This window comes from Furipterus horrens, unplaced genomic scaffold, assembly GCF_987537825.1.
Source record: "Furipterus horrens unplaced genomic scaffold, mFurHor1.1.pri manual_scaffold_11, whole genome shotgun sequence".
Taxonomy (NCBI): Eukaryota; Metazoa; Chordata; class Mammalia; order Chiroptera; family Furipteridae; genus Furipterus; species Furipterus horrens.
In genome coordinates this window covers 16,493,643-16,514,989 of record NW_028327181.1, presented here as the reverse complement: position 1 = coordinate 16,514,989, position 21,347 = coordinate 16,493,643, and the positions used below count along the sequence as shown (strand labels likewise).

Below are 21,347 nucleotides of genomic sequence, written 5' to 3'. Positions count from 1 at the left end.
AGAGAGAGAGAAACATTGATGTGATAATCTGACCGGGGATTGAACCCACAACCTAGGTATGTACCCTGACCAGGAATCAAATCCCTAATCTTTAGGTGTAGGGGACAGCGCTCTAAACAGCTGAGCCACACTGGCAAGGGCTAAGATACATCTTTTTAAACTAATGTTTTGCTAGATGCTTTGAGGATTTTTTGGCTTTTATTCTTAATTTTTTATTTATTTATTTAAGGTTTTATTTATCTTTAGAGAGAGGGGAAGGGAGGGAGAGAAACATCAATGTGTGGTTGCCTCTCGCACGCCCCCAACTGGGGACCTGGCCCGCAACCCAGGCATGTGCCCTGACTGAGAATCGAACCAGTGATCCTTTGGTTCGCAGGGCAGTGCTTAATTCACTGAGCCACACCAGCAAGGCTATTCTTAATTTTTAAAAATGAACTATTATTTGAAATTTTTTTATCCTTACCTGAGCACATATTTCCATTGCTCTTAGAGAGAAAGGAAGCAAGGGGTGGGAAGAGAAAGAGAGACATCGATGTGAGAGAGAAACATTGGTCGGTTGCCTTGTACACACCCCAACCAAAGATTGAACCTGCAACCTGGGTATGTGCCCTGACCAGGAACCAAACCCATGACCTTTCAGTCTATGGTATGACGCTCCGACCAACTGAGCCACCTGCCAGGGCTTTTATTTGAATTTTTTAATTCAAATAACTCCTTTGAATTTTTGTTGGCTTTGAGAGTCTTAGTGGAAATGACTAAGTGAGAATTCTGTACTAGTTAACTTTTTCCAGGCTGGCAGCATTAAACTAAGGCTTCTTCAGATGTTTAAGAACATTGTCTGCTTTTTTTTTAAAGTAGTTCAGTATTTGTTGTAAAGACTTACTGTGGAGGTAGAGTCTTATGATTGGTAAGATTGATATCACACTGATTTTCATTCTTTGGGTGAGGCTGGCAGGTTAGTACGTTTGTGATGTGATGGTTCTGAAAACGTTTAGTGAAAAGGGACTTGGGATGCTATCATTGTTGCTGTTAAACTGTTGAGGTCTAGTATTTCTCAACTTTTAAAGTAGAAATAATAAGATACCCCACATCGTCATTTGCTACCTGCCTTTGCTCCTGTCTCCTTCAGCCATTTATGGATTAGTAGAGTGTCATCAAGTTTTTGGAGGAAACATATAACTATAATCTACATACACAGAAATGAGGTTTTCTGTTGTTGCTGAAAGAGTGCCGCCTAGAACTCTGATGAAATAGAATTTAAAAATCATTTGACCAAAAGCATCCATACATTCCATGTGTCCCTTTTACAACACCAAATACAGCATTTAAGTTTGACCATTCCTTTAGAATTGATGGTTCACAGAATTTAACTTAAATGACTGTAATGCTTAATTATAATTGCTCCTTGTTTGATTAATGCATAAGCAGACAAAACTTGTCACAACCAAGCAGGCAACATTGGCCTTTTGTCATTTTCCTGCCCCACCCCAACCCCCAAAAGATGGCCACTCAGAATAGGTGAGCAGACACTGCATAGCCTGTTAGATATAGGGCTATAGATGAGTTAGTTCTAGGGCAAACACAAATGTCACAGTGATGACAAACTGCTATAAAAGTTTCTAAGCATTTACTCACACTCTTTGAACTTGTCTCTGTGTGGACCATCATGGTCCAAGACAACACTTAGCTATAGAGCACTGTTCAGGAGCATGAGAAACATGGCTCCAAATCAGTTGGCAACTGCATAGTTTTATTCTTAAGTTGTAGCAACAATTTTAACTGTAGGTTTCCTTGCCAGAACCTTACCAGCTAGCCAGTAGTCCTTTGGCTCTGTAGCAGAAGGGTTGCATCCAGATGTGAGCTTAATTTACTTGATGTAAAACTGGGTGGTTCTATCGAATTCTTAGCTTTTGAAGGGACAGTCATTTTTTATTTTTATGCCAAATGGGTGTAATAATTTTTTTTTTTATTTTGCATTCTCTAAAAAGGCATGGAAATCTTATTGTAAAAAGTTTTCATATTAAAGGTCAAGGTTTAGAGGTTTGTACTTGGCTCCAAATGTGAGCATGTATAAAACTTACCTGTGTGCTGAGGTAGAGGAATTCAAAACTAAATTTTAATAATAGCTAACATACGTAGTGCTGACTGTTTCAGACTGTACATACAATAAATTATTTAATACTCACAAAACCATTATTAGCTTACAGTACTATTTCCATTTTATAGATCATGAAACATGCAGAGAGAAGTTTAAATATCTTGCCCAAAGTCATACAGTTAGTAAATGGTGGAAACTGATTTCTAATTTATGCAGTTTCAGTTAATAGTCTTTGCTCTTAATTCCCCACAATTATACTGCCTCAAAAGCATAAAAGGGAGGAATAGGAACTCAGCACTATCTTACCCTTTGGCCCTCACCCTTAGCCAAAACTTGGGTAATGCTAAGCAATAGGTACTCTGTGTTTTTTCATGGAGGTACTGCTCATTCAGGTGTATATGATGTAAAAGATTCATTTAAAAGCAAAACTGGGATCAGTAAAAACTGATGCTCTGATTGTGTACGTAACCAGCCGGACTCTGATAACAATGCTCAGAAAATGACCAGTCGATTGGAAAAAATAATTAAGAATAGCTATATACAACATGAATATCACTTAACAAATGTTATATAAAATGCTTGAAATAGTACCTGGAACTTAGTAAGCTCCACAATCCTGTATATTAATAGGCAGAAACAGAGTTATACCTATATTTGTAAGCTATATTTACTGCATTGCAATACATGAGAAGTTGACAGCCACAAACACAAACTGAAAATTTGGGTCACATGTGCAAATAATTTCAGTTAAATAATTACAAGTAAGTTTATTTTAGGTATGATGCAACTCTTACTACGGTGCCTAACACATAACAAGTGCTTAAGTATGTTGAATGAAGAATAAAGGAAATCAAAACAAAAATCCTAAACTATTTAGAGTGATAAACAGGAACATGACATAGAAAACTCTTGGTGATATAATCAAAAGAATGCTTAGAAGAAAATGTATAGCTTTAAATGCATTCATTAGAAATCCCAGCCCTGACTGGTGTGGCTCAGTGGGTTGGGCGTCATCCCCCAAACCAAAAGGTTGCCAGTTCAATTCCCAGTCAGGGCACATGCCTGGGTTGCAGGCCAGGTCCCCGGTTGGGGCATGCAAGAGGCAACTAATCAGTGTTTCTCTCATATATCGATGTTTTTCTCTCTCCCTTTTCCTCTCATTAAAAATAAATAAAATATTTTTAAAAATAAAGAACCCCCCCCAAATTGAACTACAGTGAAAAAAATACAAAAATATAGAAATTTCTGTAAAAGTGGAAAGTAATAAAAGAATTGACCAATAAAACCTAGTGATTTTCAAAGAGCAAATATTCCTTTTAGGAACCAGGCTGATAGGTTATTTTTAAAGTGCTTTTAAAAATCTAGTCTGGAAAGAGCAGCTGAAACATACCAGAGTACAGTTCACAAGCTTCTCTTCTCGACCAGCTAATGGCTGACAAGAATGTAGTAGATGTCTTGACTGAGAAATCAGAGTTATGGGTCCAGGTCTCATTTCCTATGCCAGGGAGCTGCAGGGACGGCACTACTGTTAGAGCATCCCACCTTGTTCTATGGTAAAGATGACTGACTAGATAAACTCTGAAGGATTCTTTTCGGGTTTAAAATGCTTTGGTTTCTTGAAATAGGCATTTCCAGTAAATGTATATAAAAGTAACTGTTTCTACTTTTTATATTTTAGCTATAATAAAATTTAGTCTCTCTAAAGAAAGGTGGTAGCTGATAAAAATATGGAAATGACTTTCTGAACATTTACTGTCGTATCTTTAGAAAATGTCCAGATAAGTTATATTCAAGTCCTTTACTTTTCATGTTCCTTCTGTGTATCTTCTGATTTTTCCTAAACGGTATGATCAGAGGAAATAAAAAGGATTAAAACGTAAAGCCATTTTTGCTATTTGTAAAATTTCAAACTTTTCAACATTAAAATATTTTTAATAGCTGTAGCTTTTAGTTACTTTTTAAATCCTGTTTACAGCTAAGGTGATTGTATCTTGGGTACAAGTCCTAATTTTTCACAGTGCCACATCAATCAATGCTTCTCTTTTAATTATTGCAAGAGCACTTAAAAGTCAGCATTATTTAAGATATGAGAGTCTACAAGTGAAATGTAATTGAAACTATCTAAATAATACCTCAGAAAATAGAAGTACTACAAATAATAATCAAATTAGTGTCTTGAATTAAAATCTCTTGTGTGAAACAGTATTTTGTGACTTAGTTTGGGTATGTGTTATGAGAAAATTCTTCCAGATGAGATTAAAAGAATAACTGTTACCTTCCAACACTGAACTTTGGGAACTGTGGGTTTCAGACTTCAGATAAAAGTCACTAGCTCTGTCATCCATATATCAGTTTAAAGGGAAAATGTGTTTTCTGTTTATTATTGGTATCTAAGTCTTTTCTAAATGTTACTAAAAATACTACAATTTAGATCAATTTAGATATTCAACTGGATTTATCATAAGATAGAATTGAAATTTTCACTTTTAAAAAATGTTTACACCTAGTTTTCAAGAATGATTGGTAATACAAATTACTATTATGAAAGTGTTGAAGAAATTATTTCTGATTGCAGTGCATCATTTAGTGGGTCTTTTATTAAGCCAGAAACCATGGAAGTCGGGTTTAAAACAAAACAAATGCCTGAAGACTCCCCACTAAGTTCAAAGAGATAGTAGAGATCAGTTAAAAGTTCATCTTTCACATTCTGATGCTTTCTAAACTTTGACTTAGAATTGTGATCCTTATGAGCTCTACTTTTTAGCTTTTGACTTCTGAAATTATCAGCATTAAATTTTACGATGTTCATTACACCCATAAGAATGAAGCAAGGATTTTCTTTCATCAGCTCTCCGTACCTGATGTTTAGTTGAAGGCCTCTCATAAACTTGGTAATGGAATGCTTTACTTCTGGTGCCGATTTTGATTTTAAAACTATGTTCTCTGAGTATGGATTTTCTAATGAGTCAAAGGATAGAAAACCAAAACACTTTCTATGGCACAGAGGCTTTGCTCTATATGCTTAGAAAGCACATGGTTGGTTATGCACGAGTTTGGGTTTCTCAGAAATGACCCAGGAGGGGAAGAAAAATGAAAGGATGTTCAGAATCCCAAGTTCTGAGGGTATTTACCTTCAGGTCAACCACTTCAAAGGAAGTATCAAAGTAAGTGACCCTTTTTCAAAATTTGAACCTTCTTGTCCCTTTCACTTAGAAACTATTGTCTTTAAGCTCCTTTTGTCTTTCCCTTTAGATGATAGAAGATGTTTTGGGAGAAGGGTCAGTCTCTGCCAGTCGGTTCAGTAGGTGGTTCTCTAACCCCAGCAGATCAGGAAGCAGATCCAGCAGTCTTGGGTCAACACCACATGAAGAACTAGAGAGACTTGCAGGTAAAATGGCTTCAAATTCTGGCCTTGGACATAGACTTGAGCTTTCTCTGACATTGTTTATTGTCTTCATTAGTCATGGGCCCATTAGAAACTGAAAAAAGCCTTCAGTTTATGTCCTTTTAATACTATTGAAGATGTGTTTCTGTGCTCTGTTGGGACCAATTAATTATGAACATATTTACTTGCAATATTAGGTTTTGAGCCAGCCATCCTCTCTCCTGGACAGAATTCGGGGAATTACTTTGCTCCTATACCATTGGAAGATCATGCTGAAAATAAAGTGGATATTTTAGAAATGCTACAGAAAGCCAAAGTGGATTTAAAGCCTCTTCTCTCCAGCCTTTCTGCAAATAAAGAAAAACTTAAAGAGAGCTGTAAGTGTTTATTAGAGTCTGCTTTAGGTATCTGAAAAAGTTTGAATGCTAAGTCTTAAGGCAGTTAATTCTAACATACAGCTATTTTACCAAAAACCAAATATATGGTGGGTGTTAATATTCTTCAAAATAAATGTTATCAAACATTACCACCTCTTTGAGAACCTAGTAGTCAGTGGGTCCTGGGCCCTCTAATAACTTCCACCAAGTCCTCCTCTTTACCTGGAGCCCATGTATAACACTCTAGTGAATGTTGTCCTCCTGAGCATAATTTGGTAGCTCCTCACATCTGTGCCCCAATCTGCTATGTTCTTGCTTAGGTTATAAGCCTTCAACATAAAACCTTAGCAATAAAATAACCACAGAGCTGGTGACAGTCTTGGTGATATTGGGCTATCTGGGATTCCTGTCCCTGGCAGCATGATCTTGTCAAGTCTTAGAGCATAGCACCCCATGGTTGTGGTCCCCCACTTTCTAGCACCAAAGCATTTTAGGTTTAGTTTATGCCATCTCTTACTAAGTACATAATTATGGCCTTATTTCCACTGAGCAGCAATGATTTTAAGTGCCTTCAGTCTATTTTTGGTATTAGCCTTTTTTATTTTCACCTTAACCATCATGGTTGCCAAAGAGAATTCCTGCCCCACACATTCCTTCGCTTGGCTTAACCTGGACTTTCTCAACCTTTCAGCACATTCAGGGGTTGTGCTTTCAGTGGAAGAGGTAGAAGCAGGGCTCAAGGGCTTGAAGGTAGACCAGCAACTGAAGAATTCAACTCCCTTCATGGCAGAACACCTAGAGGAGACCCTGAGTGCTGTAACTAGCAATCGACAGCTCAAAAAAGATGGAGATATGACCGCGTTCAACAAGCTAGTGAGCACCATGAAGGCAAGTGGGACTTTGCCTTCTCAGCCCAAAGTCGGCGTAAGTATTTGACACAGGCCCCAGTCTCTTCTCCTTTTATCTCTTTTCATTCCATTTCCCACAATAAATGGATTTTTAAAAAGGTATTCTGAGTAAGTTGGAAATTCTTTACAAGTCATTTGGTCTTGATGCTTTTGTGTGTTCTTTAATTATTGCTATGCTATCTGTTACTAGAAAAAGCAGGTTTGTGGTTAATCTATATATATATATTGTGGGTGACAGTATAAAGATTGAAAAATTTAGACATGACTTTCTAAAGTTGCTGCTACAGAAACAAAAAAACAAAAAAGAAAAAAATCTTTGGATGAGCTCCAAAGAGTTTTGTGTTTACTCAGCTACTTATTAAAATAACTATATTTTTATAGTCAGATCTATTCAAGATTACCTGCTTTCTTGATTAGGCAGTTGGCAGTTATACAAATCATTTATAAAGTAAGACGGATTTTTCAAGGCAGTTGTGTTCTGTTAATTACCCAATAGAAAAAGCTATGACTCCAGACTTTAAAACACCTTCAGATATGAAGTTGGGTCACAAGGTGACAGCATATAAGTAAATGCAGGTGTGTAGCACATACTGATCTTTGTGATAATACATTAGAGGGTGGTTTTCAGCCATGGCATATGTGTCGGTATTGCTACATTTGGTGATAAAAAGTGATAAATGAAGCAGGATAAATATGAATAATAAAAACAAACATAGACTTATTCCATTTGCTAAGTTAAAGCAAGTTTGCCAAGTTGAGTTTTTTCTCTTGTTTTCTCCTTACACCTTCTTGTCTCAGAACTACAAGTTAGCTGTGGCAGCCATAGCTGTTTGATTCATTGTGCCTTGACCACAGAAGGAAACTGATTTTTGTTGTTTCTTATATGATCAGCTAACTAGCAATAGAGATTCCAACAGAGGTGCCATTTTCTAGCCTTACTGCTAGGACTGTCCACTTCTGAAAGGTGACATCTTGGGTAGGTAGATTTATTCTTACATATCTGACCATACCATGTCAGTGTAAGAAAATGTTTCTTTTTTTTTTTTCCCAATCCCAGATAATCCCGCTGTGGTAGACAAATAATGCTCCTATCCCCAGATGTTCACATCCTACTTCTGGAGAGTTGTAAATATGTTTGTTACATTTCAAGGGGAAATTAAGTTTGCACATAAAATTAAGAGTTCCTAAACAACTAATTTTAGCACATTATTATCTTGGATTATCCAGATGGGTCCACTGTAATCATAACAGACCTTTATATGTAGAATAGGAAGAGAGTGTTTCTTGCAAACTGCTTTAGTTACAGTATTCCCTCATTTATAGCGGGTATTACATTCTAGACCTCCCCCCACGATAGGTGAAAATCTGTGAAGTAGGAACCTTACATTTATTTTAGTATTTATATATATTTTAAGGCTTTATAAACCCTTCCCACACACTTATAAACTGTTCCCAGGCCCTTATTAACCTTTCCCATTCCCTTATTAACCTTTTCCACACTTTTATAAACACTACTTATGTACTTAAACATATTCTGCACTCTTAAACATACGTAACTTTAACAACATACATATACAGTACCGCAAAATCCCACGATATAGCAAAAAATCCGCCATAAATAATTAAATACAATATTTTTTAAAATCCCGCGATATAGTGAGGCCACGATAAGTGAACCGCAATATAGAAAGGGACTACTGTATTTGAATACAAACAATTATTAGATACAAATACTTCCAAATGAGGACCAGGTTAGAAGATCAAACTATTCTGTTCTTCTTTCTTGTTACCTTGTGTCTTGGTGACTTGGTCAAATCTTGTAAGTAGCTTCTTTTAGTGTAAATAAAGATTCAATAGTTAACCTGATGCTTTTGAACATTTTGTTTTAGATATGGATATGATTCTAGGGCTTGATAGTAACACAGTTGACCCTGAGTTGTGAGGTAACTATTTCAGTGTTTGTGTTTCATTGTTCTGAAATATATCTGGTTTCAGCTGAGGGAATGAGCCTCAAACATACCTATGTAAAGGGATGGATGATGTAATTCAACTTGATAGGCAAAGAGTAACACAAACTCAATATAACCTAAAAAAGAAAGCAACAAGAAAATAAACACACCAGGCATATCCCAAAATATTGCTTGATTTGCATGTTGAGTCATTGTCTACATCTAATAATCATATCTTTAATTACTATGGCTGTGTGTATTATGTATACTATTTCTGATCTGCCTACATCTGTTTAGATTTCAATCATATTGTTTCATTCCCCAAATAAAACATGTTGGTTCAATCTAAACTCCATTTCAAATTGAATTGTAGACTGTATCCTCCAAATATAGTAAACCATGTAGTATAAAGCTGCCTGTTTTTGTTAGATAGAATTAAATAACTTTTGGGGATATCTCTTATTAAAATCACCTGTAGTCAGTCCCAATTCCAAAACAACAAAACATTTGGATATCCTTGGGCTTTTTGTCATGCCTGAAGACATTGCTGTGGACCTTGGCATCTCCACCTAGTGGAAGGGCAACTGTACTAAAGAAAGCACTTGGGCATAAGGATGTACTGAAGTGCAGGAGGTAATGCAAGGTGGATGTCAAATGTAACTGCTGCTGCGTTGAAAGAGCAAAAAGAGGGTTTTAATTTCGCCCTGTATGAGACCAGTTTGAAATAGCCTGCTTGTAAATAATAAAAGGTTAAATTTCCTGAAATATGAAACTGAAATACAAACAACTCTGGCCAAACCTGCATGTTTACTAGGTTTTTGATATCATCTGGTCTATAAATCTTATTAAAGATAAAGGGTAGCAAAGGGTGCCTCAAAAAACTAAAATGTATAAATTATCAGAACTTTCTGCTGTGGTTTCTAACAAAGTAAGTGTCCCCTATTTCACCATTTTCTTTATCCCTTCTTTTGGTCACAGTGTTAGAAACAGTGAAATAGACTAGAGTTACTACAGGAAAGAAGAGACCTTGTCTGAGGGTCTCTGAGTGGACTCAACATGTACATGTGAAGATCTTGCTGTTCCCAGATCTTCAGGACCGATGTGTTGAGAGTCGAACAGGTTGATTTAAGTTAGTTTTTTGTGACCTTGATATCATTCTGCTCTTAAGTGTCGACTCCCTGAAGAGTTTTTGATGCTTTCTAGTGGTCTCCAATTTTTAAGTAAGAAGGTTAAAACCAATTTTCCTTTTATTTTTTTAGCGAAACCTTGAAAGCCATTTGATGTCCCCCGCTGAGATTCCAGGACAGCCTGTCCCTAAGAACATCTTGCAGGTACTTAACAATCTTATATCAAGGCCTTAGAGTCCTGAACAGTAGTCCTCTGAACTGGTTTTTTGTTCAGCTTTGGGCTTTGGTAATGATCCATGTTACCTGGTAATTGAGGATGTGTCACTGCCTGTGAAGCTGTTAATCTCAACATGCGGTGGGGAGGTGGCTAAAAAAATAGATGACAAAATAAGCCCTTGGTTTCCAGTTTGCAGGTTTGCAATTTGTATGGATAAAGTATCTAACCTGTATTTATAGCACTGATTTACAGCAGTGTTGCTAACTGAATATTCAGAGGAATGTGTAGCATATATACATTGACAAGTCCTTCAGTGGAGCATGAGGGAGATTAATCATTCGCTTCTGAAAGTTAATCCCTAATCCATAGCCTCTGAGTAGGAGAGACAACTAGGTTTGTTCACAAGTATTTGACTTTTCTGCCTTTAGGAACTTCTGGGTCCACCAGTTCAGAGACCTGCTTCTTCTAATCTTCTGAGTGGCCTTATGGGGAGCTTGGAGCCTACATCATCTTTACTGGGCCAAAGAGCACCCTCTCCTCCCTTGTCACAGGCGTTTCAAACACGAGCAGCCTCAGCAGACTACCTTCGTCCTCGAATACCATCACCAATTGGTAAATACTCATGTGTAGATGTCCATCCTTCTGTCCCTGTCGTGCAGTGCACATTTCCCCTCCCAACTCTCCAATCCCCTGACAAAGGTTATACTTGTCCCTTAGAACTGGCAAAGTCTTTTCATGTACATTCTTGAAGACTTTATTTCTTTTTTGTAAGATTTTATTTATTTATTTTTAGAGAGAGGGGAAGGGAGGGAGGGAGAGAAACATTGATGTGTGGTTGCTTCTCACACATCCCCAACTGGGGACCTGGCCCGCAACCCAGGCATGTGGCCTGACTGGGAATCGAACTAGCAACTCTGGTTCACAGGCCAGTGCTCAGTCCACTGAGCCACACCAGCCAGGGCGCATTCTTGAAGACTTTAAAAAGAAATGTGTGGATTTATTATACTTTTTTCTAAATGGTGACAGGAACACAAATGTGAAACATAGTTTATTATCCAACAGCTCCCCTAGATAAATACATTCATGTTATAGTTTTTTCCTTTTGAGATTGTTCTAAATTGGAACCAGCTCTTTAGTATTCTTCCTTATTTGGGGAATTCAATCCAAAAGAAAGTTAATTCAACTTCCTAGTTTTTTTCTTGATAGAGTATGTCAGAGTAGTGGCTCTTTATCAACCTGATAAAGTTGATACACAATCAATTATAAGGTCTTGTGACTAATTCAGAATATGAATGGAAGCAGCACTTCCAGAAAGCTATCTTAGCAAAGTATGCAGCATCTCAGTGTTCCTACCACTCTGGACTATTTCAGGCTGCTGGCCACCCTGGCCCCTGCCAGTCATATCTTGAGAGGCGGTTTTTTATTATCTTTCCTCCATAATTAGGAAGATAAAAGTGGAAAGAGTGTGAACTTCAAAGCACTGATCTTTGCTTCGGTATCATCTGGCGTGGTGATAATGGGCCAGATCACTGGCTAGGAAAGCTCTTCTCACACAGATAGAGGTCTCCGCTCAGAAAAGAACAAAGCAGACAACTTAGTGGAGATGGATACAGCAGCAATTTGGGTCATTAAGTGCTGAGGTCGACATTGTGGGGGTCATTGAAGAAAAGGGACATCATCAGCCCTGGAAGTCAGTACTTCTTGAAAGAGATGGTGTTCAGGAGCAGTGTGCATTGGTGATAATGTCTCTCTGATGGACATGTCCTACACCTTGACACTCACTGATACTGTAACTTTTCCAACAGGTTTCGCAACAGGACCACAGCAGCTACTCGGAGATCCATTCCAAGGCATGCGCAAGCCCATGAGCCCTGTCACAGCCCAGGTCCAGCTGAGCTCTTTCTCAAACACAATCTGTTGCTTGCTTTTCATCTTAATTGTTGTTTATGGGACGGAGAATTAGATCACTGCAATTCTTGGAAGTGGTTTTGAACTATAATTCAAGCTCATCTATAATTCAAGTGAAGGCTAGAAAATTGGTCATATTTAAATAGTTAAAATCCTGTTCAGTGGATAGCACAGTTTAGTCAGGTTGCAGTATCCAATTTCTCTCAGTTGCTGCTTAAAGAAAGTGAAGAGAGATCTTTGTATAAAGTTCACTGACCTCATTCTTCTGATCCTCTTCTGCCATTTCTGTTCAGCAGATGAGCCAGCTAGAATTGCAACAGGCAGCTTTGGAGGGGCTGGCCCTGCCACATGACCTTGCAGTGCAGGCAGCAAACTTCTATCAGCCTGGTTTTGGCAAACCACAAGTGGACAGAACCAGAGATGGATTCAGAAACAGGTAAGTTACTAATCCTACCCTTGTGAGAATTTGCAAATTAATTTTCCTTAGATTAGCTAATGAGTTATTCACAGTATAATTCTGTTGTAAACCCTGATAGGTTGAACAACATTTGGTGAAATTTTCATCTCATTGATGTTCAGTAAAGGAAATAATGATTGAATTCTATTGCATGGACATAGGCTTTTCATCCTCTATAATTTTATTTATATTCTTGATTTAAAGGATTTATTTTTACAAATGTAGCTAGCATCACTCCTTATTTGCAGTTATCCTTTATGCAGTGATGAAAAGTAAAACTCGCCCTGTGTGGTACAGCTCAGTGGATTGAGTGCCAGCCTGTGAGCCAAAAGGTCACTGGTTCAGTACCCAGTCAGGGCACATGCCTGAGTTGCAGGTCAGTTCCCCAGTTGCACACAAGAGGCAACCGATGTATCGCTCACACATCAATGTTTCTCTTTCTCTTTCTTCCTCCTTTCCCCTCTAAAAATAAGTAAAATCTTTTTAGGAAAAAAAAGCAAAACTCTACCTAGTTTCCTCCCCAGTAGATTTCTTGTCAAGTTATCAAACTGTCCCCTTGATGTAGGTTTGTTAATCAGTCATCAACAAATGATTACTGACTTCATTCTCCTGTTTTTTTCTCCTAGTTGTAACAAGTAGTAAAGTGAAGTGAATCATAAATTGGATAGGGGGTTAGCAATATTGTTCTTTTTTATTGTAAAACAAATGTAATAGGCAAACTCCTTTGTTAGCTACCCAGAAGCCCTCTGCGTGCCCTGTTTCAGTAATACCCCTTTTATACCCGGAAAAGTGACCACCGTCCAGCCTTTAAGGACAGTTTAGCCCTGCCCATACAGTACTTGGTAATTAAGGAGTATTTGTTTTGATGTGATTTTTTAAAATTTGCCATATCCATGTCTCAGTGTCTTGCTACAGCTGGTTTTATATGCTGACACTTTCAGAAAACATTTAGACCAGTAAGTACCTTGTACACTTGCATAAATGCATTTCATCTTTAGTAGCCCTCAGCTTAAACAGAGAACTCAGGACTAATCTGCTGAGTCCCCATCACTGTATTTCTCTCTGCAATATAATATAGTTATCTAATAATTTATCGACATGATTTGTTGACTTCCAAACACTTTAGATATTCAGAATTTTATTTGTTCCTGGCAACAACCCTATGAGGTAGATGAAATAAATAACTGCATTTTACAGGTACAGGAACTTAGGTTTTTAAAGTGTGACTTACTCAAAACTAATAAGGAGACCCAAGTTAGTGTCAGTGGAGCCTTCATGTTTTGGGTCAAATGTCAGCCTTTCAGGCCCTCCCTGAACACCCTATATACAGTTGTGTCCCCCAACAGACCTGACTTTCTCCTTACCTTGCTTTATTTATTCTCCCCACCACTTTCTAGCATACTATTTTTTTCTCTCTCTCCCTGCCCATAGTAACCCCTCTAGTTGGCAACCACAAGAATGTGATGAGGCCAGAGAGGTTGGGGGTTTTTTTGTTTTTTCTGTTTTGAATATTGCTGTATCCTCAGCACCTAGAACAGTATCTAGCATATAGTAGGTGCTCAAGTATGTTTATCAGAAGGAATAAATCTTAGGTCATGCAGAACCACCTGATTTGGGGTTTACATCTTAATCATTCAAAATACTACTAATCTGTCTCTCCCTTAATTATCATGTTCCAAGTCTCAGTACAGCAGCAATGGAGTTTACCCTCTTATAGACTGGAAAGAGGCCGTGGGTTTTGGATTCCCATCTGCTTATGATTCAGAGAACTACAGAATCATGGACTGTACTTGGGCTTTGGCTTTGATGGTACAAGGTCTGACATAGCTGAAATGCAGTGAAGCTTTCAGTATCCAATAAGCTCACACAATTAATTCTCTCAGCCAATTTATATCTTCATCAACTGCTTCCTGGTTTCTTCCAAGTTAAGGCAGAATGACTAGAACGTCTTGGGAGAGAACACAAGTCTGTTCTTTTAAGCTTTTATTGGGGAGGCCTGGGGTCAGTGTTGTGTGTAGATGAGGAGTGGTGGGGAATGTTGCATGTAACTAGGTCTCAAAGGAGCTGAAACTGTTGGTGCTGTACTTAATTTGAACCGGTGTCTCACAGAGCATCAGTTCTGTGCCAGGCACTGTACTGTTCAGTGTTGCTCTCTCCCCTCTGGAGCACAGCCTAGCCCACAAAGTGAAAGCCCTCCCTACCCTACCTCACTGGTATAGTTTACAAATAAACTATACACCAGCCCTGGGTAACCGTACATTCCCAAGGTATTCCCAAGTCCCTGTACCTGTCCCTTCTACCTAAAGCATTGTTCTCCATCTTGTAGGTTTTCATTTGGTCACATCCAATTTAATGCAGCTTCTTACCAGTGAAGCTTTCCCAGAGTCCCTTCAATAGAAGTATCCTATCATTCCTTCTACCCCTCATTTTCCCATTATGCCTTGCTGGTACCTAATATCTGAATGCCTTGGTTTGTCCTAGGTTAGTAAATGCCCCCCCCCCCCCACTAGACAAGAGTTCTTAAAAGGCCCAGGACCATGTTTCAGTAAGCTGTTTTTTTGTTTTGTTTTTCTATTACAATTGTGACACTTTTTCCTCATTGCTACCCCTCACCCAGCCCACCCATTCTCCCACAGTCAATCCCCACCCTGTTGTCCATGTCCATGGGTTATTTAAACTAGTTTCTTTACTAAACCCTTCCCCTACTTAGCCCCCTTCTCTCCCTCCCCCCTGAAAACTGTTACTCTATTCCTTGTTCAATTTTCTTCATTTGTTTGTGTTGTTCATTAGTCTCCTGTATCAGGTGGTATCAGTAAGCTTTTGTCTTCCCTCAAAACTTAGCATGTGCCTTTGCATATTTAGACACATTTAAATGCTTGGGAAGTTGAATTGGATAAGAGAAATGGGATATTAAAGTCGTAGGCTGGTCTTGAGTATTTTGTGGTTTTAGGACTTAAGAGTTTGACCAGCTTGGAACTCCCACTGATACTTGGTTTGTTCACAGGCAACAGCGAGTGACCAAGTCTCCAGCACCGGTGCACAGAGGGAATTCCTCTTCCCCTGCCCCCGCTGCCTCCATCACAAGCATGGTCAGTGACCTTTGCCTTTGTAATTGACTTCCAAGGTTCTAGGTTTCTCCCTGTTTGGTTGTGCCTGTGTTGTATCACTGTAATTCAAATGTCCTTAAATGCCTTCCACAAGAATAACTGATTTAGTAGTCTTTCATACCTATTTATTAGGTTTTTCCCTTTCAGTCTTAATGGTTAGGATTCTAGTTTAAGCTCCTACATTGTGGAAGTGTGATAGACAAGTATGGGCTGGAGCACATAGGTGCATATGTAGTATGTTCAAACAACTGAACATTTGGAGTAGGGAGAACAGGGTTTAAGACACGAGGCAAAATGGAAGGAGGTGACTAGGGTCAGATCATGGAGAATCCAATGAAACATGGTGAGTTCACTAATTCAGATTCAAATCTATTATATGAATTAATGCTGGGACAGAGGGTTTTACTTATTTGTGGAAACAAGTTTAGTTTTGCAACTGACTCATGTACTAGCATTTTGGTTTGGTTTGGTTTCCTTCCCCACAGGTTTTTATCGCCTAGTTAAAACTGACAGACATGCGAGAAAAATTTATTACTTTGTGTTCATTGCCCCAGGTAGGTCTTTGCAGTAAGCACCTTGAAGGAAGTATCCAGGAGCTTTTTTGTTCCTCATTCATGCCCTGCCTCCTGCCATCAAGGATTTGGGGTTGGTTAATAAGAGAACTTAATGCATCATAAAATCATCAAAGTAGAAATTGGCAGTAAAGAGATGGGGAAGGGAACAAGTGACCCCAAATGGTGAGTCCTAGTGGCTGAGAATACTAAGATAATTTTGAATATTCTGGTAGGCAACTTAAGATGGAAAACATCAGGAATACAGCAGGTCCTCAAATAATGTTCCGTTCATTGTCTATTGGTTATAATGTTGACGAAATGCCATAGCTACAACCCTTGTTCATATCAAGTAGCCTATGGTAGAACTGGTTCCCATTATACATCGTTTTGCTTTAAGTTCACAAAACTTTCATTATAACATTAAGTGAGGAGCTGCTGTATAGAGAAATTTAGGCTCTGAGGTCATCTCTGAAATGTCCTCTCCCAGCTGGAAGTACCGTTGCTCCTGGGTATAATTCTGACCATGTTCTTCTCTTCCCAGCCGTATACCCTGGCTGGGAAGTGGCAGCTGCATAGGCAGGTCCCCATCACCACAGATACAGGTAGGTTGAAGCTCTGTGCTTTAACTACCTTTACATTACAACTAAGTCTAGGTTTTGATGAAAGTGAGTTGTGAGCAAGGCCTGATGCACTGGAACACTGTCTATTTAGCCCATCCTATTTCTTTACCTCTAGCAGCAAGAAACCAGAACATTAGATTTGGCCTCTGTCACAGATAGCCAATAAGGGGACTCTTCAGCTTGCTGAGCAGTTTGGCAGGTTAACCTTGGCTTGATTAGGGAGAGGCATTTAGAGAATATGCTAATTAATACTAATCTTGTTCTCTGCAGCTTTCTCCTTCCTTCACCCCTACCTCAGTGATTCGTAAGATGTATGAGAGCAAAGAGAAAAGCAAGGAGGAGCCTACATCTGGAAAAGCAGCTCCTGGTGACAGTAAAGAGGACACTCAGAAGGCCAGTGAAGGTATTGCAAAGCTGTTGAGGGTGTACTGGCCAAGAAAGTATGTGACAGAGGAGCATGGGCTTGAGTGCTGACCAGCCTGACCTGATTCTCTGCAAAGTACTGGGCAAGACCTCTGGCTGCTTTGTCTTGACAGCAAGGAGGATTGGACCAGCTCATAATCACTTAGCCAATTTAAAAATTGACCTAAAAAAAAAAAAAATCTGGCCAATAGTGGTATGAGTGTTAGTATTAGGAAAGAATGAGCTTTAGTTTATTTAAACCTCAAAGTTGAGTTATTAGTACAATTATTTGGCAAATAAATATAGTTCAACCAGTTTCACTTCTGAAAGATTCTCTCCAATCTATGGAGACAGTGTCCAACAAAATCTGTGCAGTGACAGAAGCACATAGGAAGTGTGGGGAGCCTCTTAGAAGTACATTAGAAAATGCGGAGAGGCCTTTAGGAGTTGCACAGTTAAGATTGTTAAGGACATGGTGAAACATTCTGATGTTAGGTTTACACAAGGCTAGAGTATTGGTGTTTAAGAGCTTTTTGCCTGTGAGGAAGCTTCTGGGGGAAAAAAGGAAATCCTGTTGGTCCTACTAAAAAAAGCATTTAGCATTCCTTCACCAGACGGTAACTGCTACTTAAACTCTCTGTTGTGATGGATTTGCATAATTTGACTCTTACTCGATTTTCCAGTTAGGCTTTTAAAAAGCATGTTATGGAGGGGGATTTGAGACAACTATAACAGCATGATCAATAAAATATAATTAAAAAAAATAAAAAACCTGTCATTCCTAAGCAGCTGACTAGGACAGGACTAGCTCCCTCTTAGAGTCAGACCACAGCCATAAGGGCAGAGCAAGGCACCCATGCCAAGGCTCACTTGCCCGTAGCTATTCCTGGGTTGAGAGGATTAAAAGAATAAAGACAGGAGTTTAAGATCTATGTCACTGTTTAACTTCAGAGCCTTTGGGTTTTTAGAGTGTAGCAAAGATAAACTGTTCCAACAAAGTGCTGAAGACCAGAAAACTTGGGGTCTAGTCCCAGCTGTGTCCCTGACTTACCCCTATGACCTTGACTGGGTCTGTTCATAAGGCTAACTTATGTTCCCTATGGTGCAGTCCTCTGAATTTGTTGAGGGGATCAAATAAGGATTGTGAGCTTTCTAAGAAATGAGATTTACTGGGTCATTGGGAGGACCAAGTGCTTGCCAACACTCAAATATTCTGTCTGGATCCTTACAGAGAACCTTCTGACATCCAACTCTGTGCCCAGTGCTGATCGAGACTATTCTCCCACTACAAATCCCAAACTGTCAACATTGCAGCGGTCTTCATGTTCCACCCCTCTGTCCCAGACCAACCGTTACACCAAAGAACAAGACTATCGACCTAAAGCAACTGGGAGAAAAACACCCACCTTGGCATCCCCAGTTCCAGGAGCACCTTTTCTCCGTCCTGTCCACCAAGTTCCCCTTGTCCCCCATGTCCCAATCGTTCGGCCCGCTCACCAGCTTCACCCAGGGTTGGTCCAAAGGATGCTGGCCCAGGGAGTGCATCCACAGCACCTACCAGGTTTTCTCCAAGCTGGTGAGTTTCTGACCTGGCATGATAACTAACAGTTGCTAGAACTGATAAAAGTGCTGTGCTATGGAAGGTTTTCATCCCTAGAAAGATGCTGCTAGATTTTTTCATCTAACTGGTGGGCAGTGGGTCCAATTAGTCCCTTTAGTCCATTAAAAGATTAGGAACCTGGTGAGCATTTTTCACTATAATAAACTTTCAGACCTGTGTATAAACAACAGTCAAGCTTGAAGATTTCCAGGTAGATTAAGATTACTTACCAGTTTCTTCTTTCTGTCCAACAGGTGTGCTTCCTCCTGGGATGGATCTGACTCACTTACAGGGAATATCTGGCCCAATCCTGGGTCAACCCTTTTACCCTTTACCTGCCACTAATCACCCTCTCCTAAACCCTCGTCCTGGGACACCTCTGCATCTGGCAATGATGCAACAGCAGCTACAGCGTTCAGGTAGGTTCAGGAATGGATCAAGTCAGCTGGGTAGACTGAATAGACTTAAAGCTTTGGACCAGTTTCCAGTGTAGGGGATGAATTGACACTGACAATTCATTCTTTAATTTATCCTGCAAAACTGGGTATAACCAGAGATTAAGGTGATGCAAACCAATCTCTGTAGGATTTGGAATTCCTGTTCCTATAAAACAGTGGGAGAGCCAAGTGTGCTCTGGTGTTTTTTGTCCTTTGCTTCTTAGGAGGCTGAAAATCCTTCCAAAAGAGGTTCAGCATAGGGATTGTCAAGAGTAGATGCCCTCTCACCAGCTAATGTTAGTGGTTCTAAGATGTGGCGGCTTGCTATGGAAGTAGTGGTCCTGTCATCTAGGATGGGTTCTCAGTGTGGATTCTGAAGAGCTCAGCTTTCCAAGGTTCTCTTCTGGCATTTTGCAAAGAAACTTCCTAGAATAAATCATCTGGTAAAGAATTCTTTTTGGAGTTTCATGAGTAGGGTTGAGTGAAGCTGGACCTAATATAGTGCTTTACCTCTCCTGCTCTAACCCTTCCTTCTTATCCCCACAGTTCTTCATCCTCCAGGCTCTGGTTCCCAGGCAGCTGCTGTCAGTGTTCAGACGACCCCACAGAATGTGCCCAGCCGGTCAGGCCTGCCCCACATGCACTCCCAGCTGGAGCACCGGCCCAGCCAGAGGAGCAGCTCCCCAGTGGGCCTTGCCAAATGGTTTGGCTCTGATGTGCTACAGCAGCCCCTGCCCTCCATGCCTGCCAAAGTCATCAGTGTAGATGAACTAGAATATCGACAGTGAGCAAAGCAGGCAGGCTCATCTAACCCCTGGACCTATGGTGGCACCTTGGTCAGGACTCTGCTTGGTTTACAGGCTTTTACTTTGGAGCACTCTGTGCAAAGCTGATTAAGGGGGCCTGGGCCTCTGGTGTGGTCTGCATGATGGAAGGATCTTAACCAGCTGAGAGGAGCCTACATGGTCTGAATAGGACGCACAGGGTTGTCAATCCCGGAAATGTTTCTTTTTTTGTAAGATATGTGAATGAAGTGTTGGTGTCTTTACCAAGAGGTGGCACCTAAGGGTTCTAAGGAAATAAATGTATAGACCAGACCCTTATGTACAGACCTGTGTATAAACAATTTTTGTATATACATATAGGATAGCTTTTTTGAACTTATACAGCTGTACATAAAAGTAGCTGATATTAGTTAAGCCTGTGTCAACAGTGTGAATTTTTTTCACTTGTACATTTGGAACTTTCTCTTTTGGTTGATTAAACTTGCATATGCTATGTGTGAATGAAGTGAATGGCATTATTGTGTTTATTTATTCCTGACTCCCCTACTTGTTTCCAACCAGCTGACCCATGAGGCTCAATAGGTTCCTGAAGGAAATGATCTGAAGATTTAGTTTTTCTTTAAAACTCATGGCACTGAGCTTGAGGTCACTTAAGAAGAGGAACTTATGGCCTTCTTCCTTGAGTCCCCAGTAGGTAACTTTAGGCTGGGCTTGACCCCCACACACACAGTCTGTGGGTAACACCAGATTACAGTGAGCAATTTCTAAGATTAAAACCACCTAGTGAAAACAATTTGTTGATTGGATAATCATGTATACGGTAGTTTCTCCCAAATCACATTTATTGGAATGAAAGTAGATAGCTTGTTGGCATCCTGTTCAGCTTCAAGTCCCCTATAGAGAAAAACAGGGCAGGGCCTCAGAATTCTGATTCAATCAATTAAAGTCTAATTTTTTTCCATATAGAACTTCCCTTGGGACTGATGCCTGTTACCTGATTCCCTGTGTTTTATATCTCATTTCTCAGTTATTTTCATTATTCGCTATAGCTATGGTCTTAAGTCCCCTTTCCTCAAATTCTCCCGAGTTCTTGACACTTGCCCATTTAGGGCCATCAAAGATACTTTGACTTTGTGCTAGAGAGTCAGTGAATCACAAAATGGTTGGATTTTGACTGCAAGAGTGAAAAAATAGCCTGAGTCTTGGGTGTGAGAGGTGTTGCCTATAAACCTGGGGCTGCCCACCCCACCCTATACTTAAAGGAACCTGAAAAAGCAGGTCACCTTTTAACAAAACTTGGCTTTGTGGACTGAGCATGAAGTATGTCTCTTCTGGTACTTCTTATGCCCCTCAACCTCTAGGATTTTCTCTTGGTATGATTTGTCAGCTTCAGAAAACAGACACCATGTTTAGAAT

General features: G+C 39.6%; 1 protein-coding gene across 4 annotated transcripts in view; it reads left to right on the top strand.

Moving 5' to 3' along the window:
- Positions 1 to 20,235, top strand: part of EIF4ENIF1 (eukaryotic translation initiation factor 4E nuclear import factor 1) — a 46,883-nt gene extending 26,648 nt beyond the window's left edge. For 3 of the 4 annotated variants that reach the window (XM_090291388.1, XM_090291387.1, XM_090291390.1), the window contains exons 8-19: positions 5,351 to 5,486; positions 5,681 to 5,860; positions 6,552 to 6,784; positions 9,977 to 10,048; positions 10,490 to 10,673; positions 11,867 to 11,946; positions 12,263 to 12,405; positions 15,431 to 15,515; positions 16,978 to 17,110; positions 18,341 to 18,685; positions 18,964 to 19,128; positions 19,693 to 20,235. In XM_090291388.1, the coding sequence (XP_090147514.1) occupies positions 5,351 to 5,486; positions 5,681 to 5,860; positions 6,552 to 6,784; positions 9,977 to 10,048; positions 10,490 to 10,673; positions 11,867 to 11,946; positions 12,263 to 12,405; positions 15,431 to 15,515; positions 16,978 to 17,110; positions 18,341 to 18,685; positions 18,964 to 19,128; positions 19,693 to 19,934 (1,998 nt within the window). In that variant the 3' untranslated portion in view covers positions 19,935 to 20,235. The remainder of the gene's footprint in view (positions 1 to 5,350; positions 5,487 to 5,680; positions 5,861 to 6,551; positions 6,785 to 9,976; positions 10,049 to 10,489; positions 10,674 to 11,866; positions 11,947 to 12,262; positions 12,406 to 15,430; positions 15,516 to 16,977; positions 17,111 to 18,340; positions 18,686 to 18,963; positions 19,129 to 19,692) is intronic. The other variant, XM_090291389.1, reaches the window with a different exon arrangement.
- Positions 20,236 to 21,347: the final 1,112 nt, after the last annotated feature.